At 36.8% G+C, this 3,751-nt stretch overlaps 1 protein-coding gene across 1 annotated transcript in view; it reads right to left on the bottom strand.

Moving 5' to 3' along the window:
* Positions 1-3,751, bottom strand: part of PCNX1 (pecanex 1) — a 210,724-nt gene that overhangs the window by 54,784 nt on the left and 152,189 nt on the right. The window contains exons 21-22 of the mRNA XM_007942339.1: positions 850-991; positions 1-173 (exon numbers count right to left, since the gene is read on the bottom strand). The exon at positions 1-173 is cut by the window's left edge and continues 1 nt beyond it. Of these exons, the coding sequence (XP_007940530.1) occupies positions 1-173; positions 850-991 (315 nt within the window). The remainder of the gene's footprint in view (positions 174-849; positions 992-3,751) is intronic.

Here is a 3,751-nt window from a genome sequence, read left to right as displayed (position 1 = left end):
TGAAGAGTATGGACATGAAGAAGAGGTCCAGTAGCATGGTCTCTGAAAAAGCTTCATAGTCAAATTTGAAAAAGAGAACCGTGAAGATGACTGTGACATACTGATAAGTAGGACTGCTGAAAGAGGATCGGAGCAACTTCAAACCAGCAATCGTGATCATTAAAGCACCTAACCTACAATATGAAGAAAGCACAATTCATCAACCAGTGACTGAAAACTCTGCGATGTCTACCAATTTCAGAAAAATCATTATTACTAAGCTTACAACGCAAAGATCAAATTTAGACTAAAAATGTTTTATATAGCTGAGAAAATGAGATTCTAAAAGATTTTGACTACTATAACATCCACTTTCAATAATATGTATTATGATTATCTTTCTTTACACAAATAAGCCTGTTTAAAATAATAACAATATTGTCATTTCTGACATTTGGCTCTCCAGCTTCTCAATATTTCTAATATTTTAACATTAATTGTATCTAGCACATGAAAAACATATATTAAAGCTTACTCAGTAACATGTACCTATTCTCATGGGTAGAACTACATGATAATCATACAGGCAACTGACCATATTTGTGGAATGATTTACACAGTACAAAAAAATAAAATTTCCTAAACGTGCCACCTAATATTAAAATTAACATCCTCTCATAAAGTATCAGTTAACAATTAGCAAAAATGGATGTTCAAAAAAGGGAAATCAAAGACAAAATTTCACCTCTATTTTTCATTTTACCATGCCCCGCATCCAAAAGACCCTCAGTGATTATTTGTTACACAATGATTTCAGACATTGCTTATAATACTCCCCAATGGTCAGACTTAGAGGACTATTGTACTTACTCTGTATCCAGTTTTCTTGGACTAGCAATTGTCTCTGCACTGCTACTAAGCTCATTGAGAACAATCAATGGGTAGATGATATTCTTCTCCACAAAGAGAAGCCACACATGAAGTTTCTCAAACCACATCACAGTGGCTGCATCTAGTGAGGCAAGGCAAAACAAAAGACCACATGTCACCTAGTGCATAAAGTATGCTTGGTAATAGGACAAAAAAGGAAAATCTTACAACTCAAATTTAGCTCTGGTGCCTAAGGCACTTGACTGCTAACCAGAAGGCTGGAGGTTCAAACCCACCAGCCACTCCTTGGAAGGAAGGTTGAGCAATCTACTTCCGTAGTGATACTGCCTTGGAAACCCAAGGAGGGTCGCTATGAGTCAGGTCCAACTCAATGGCACATAACAACAACAACATAAATGAATAAAGGAGCCCTGATAGAATCCTGCATAACCACTCAGCTGCTAACCTGGGGTGGGGGAGGGGAGGAGGGTTAGCAGACCTAACACTGACTCTGCAATAGAAAAATGTGGCAGTCTGTCTGCTTCTGTACGGAAACCCTATGGGGCAGTTCTACTCTGTCCTTTACAGTTCTACTCTGTCCTACAGGGTCACTATGAGTCAGACCAACTTGATGACAATGAGTTTCTTCGGTTTTTATAAATAAGTAATGTAAGATATCCAGTATTTAAGTGAACTGTCAAGTTCTGTGAATTTTGAGACATATCTGAATTTGTTATTCAGACATTACTGAGATGAATTTCATTTTAAACTTTAATTTGTGAAACCTCTGTTTAAAACCGTAACTTCTTCTCATTTATGCCTATAACTTTTATGTAATATCCCAGAACAGATATGGAAGTATGACATGATCTGGATTCACACTTCCCAATAGTCTTGAGGGAGTTATTAGAAAGGGAGAGACCCTCAGCAAGAAGGACTGACACGGTGGCTGCACTGACGGGCTCAAGCACGGCAGGTTACGAGGGTGGTGCGGGGCGGGCAGGGGTTCGTTCTGCTGGACGCAGGGTCGATGCGTTGAAACCAACTCAATGGCGCCTGACAACAGCAGACACTTTAATGCCAATAATATTTTTTTCAAAAATCTTACTATTCCTTCATTGATGAAAATGTGCAGAGTAAATGAAAAGATTTAGACCGAGTTTCCTGGGCTATCTGACAACAATGGCATCTGGTTTTAGAAACTTCTCTAATGACTAGTATTTTTCTTTCAGCTGCTAAACTCAGTGGGAAGAAAGAACTAAATGCAGCTATTATCTAGTACTTTTAATAAGTCAAAAATGTGCTGATTCAAAATTTATAAAAATTAAGAGTATATGTTCTATAAAGATAAAAAATAAATATGAACAATGATTTGTTTTAATGGCAAATGCTGATCTTTAAAACAAACTACATACACTGGCTCACATTAGTGTTAGTTTCAATATCTCATCAGGATCAAACTGGTGATTAGGATGATAGTAACACGGTGCTTCAGTGAAGTTCACTAAAAAGCTTAATAAATTTGCTTTGATAACATGAAGTCAAGTTTGGTGTAGAAAGCTTTCAAGGCTTCAGAGTTCCCTAAAGAAGTCAATTCACCTTCAAACAACTGAGTAACTGGCTCTCTTCGCAGTGGTTCACTACCTGAAGAAGAAGTTTGAGGAAAAAAAATTCACTTATTTCTTTGCCAAGCTGAGAGAGAAGCTCTCTCTGCAAAGTGGTGAAGATGACAGGGCTGTGCCCATAGCAGGAATGCAGGTGGTGGCAGGGGACACAGTGTCCACATGTTACCTTTAACCCATCAAAAATGCTGAAACACTGGGGGGTTGGGAAAGCTTTACACCTATTAAAAAAAATGCTGAAACTATCCACCTACCACTGCCATATTTAAAGTGAAATAACTGTTTTTGATCCCAAACAGTTTCCGTTTAAAACTATGACATATAGATATTTAGGATAATCTTTTTCCAGATTTCCTACAAATTCCAGTTAATTTCACATATATAAATTAAAAAGAAAGGCGAAAAAGGAAAAAAGAACACCCACCAAAGGGCTTTCCTAATTATGTCTGGCTTACCACACACACACACAAAAAAAACCAGTTAACTATAAGAAGTAATGAATGGGAGAAAGTGTGGAGCAAACTAATGTAATATAATAAAAATAGTAATGATTCCTTTCTCTGAAAATGGGATTTTTCTAGAAGAGGCAAAAATGGAATACTGATAACCTTATCTAGGAGGACTATAATAAAAGGGAAAATGTACAATATTTATACTGTACTTTCCAAGGAGATATTCTTAGTGTAAACTTTACTGAATAACAATGTAGCAATATTGGTTCATTAATTATAACCAATATATCATATTAATGTAAGATAGTAATGATAGTAGAAACTATGTGCAGAGAAGGGAGTCATCCGGGAACTCTGTAATACCTGCTCAACTTTTCTATCAATCTAAACCTGTTTCAAAAAATAAAACCTACTAATTCAAAACAAAAACTAACAAATGTAGAAGGAATGATGGAATTAGAAAATAACCGTAAGAAAGCCACCAAATAATAACAACTTAGCAAGAAACACCAAAAGATAGTAAGACTTAGAAATGAGAGCTTCTCATACAAGATGGAAAGTCATGCTTTTAATGTAATTCATCTATTTGTAATTTCTCATTTTCTAATGCATTTCACTGAAATATAATTTATGTACAGTGAAATACACAAAACTAAAGTGACATAGTTGTTGTTGTTATTTGCTGTCGAGTCGGCCCCGACTCATAGCGACCCCTCCTTGGGTTTCCGAGGCAGTATCACTACGGAAGTGGGCAATCCTACTTCCGTAGTGATACTGCCTCGGAAACCAAGGAGGGGGTCGCTATGAGTCGGGGCCAACTCGACAGCA

The sequence above is a fragment of the Orycteropus afer genome, unplaced genomic scaffold (assembly GCF_000298275.1).
Source record: "Orycteropus afer afer isolate SDZICR_OR568_19922 unplaced genomic scaffold, OryAfe1.0 scaffold00088, whole genome shotgun sequence".
NCBI classification, from domain to species: Eukaryota; Metazoa; Chordata; class Mammalia; order Tubulidentata; family Orycteropodidae; genus Orycteropus; species Orycteropus afer.
The sequence above is the reverse complement of the archived record's forward strand: the minus strand, read 5'-3'. Positions and strand labels throughout refer to the sequence as shown.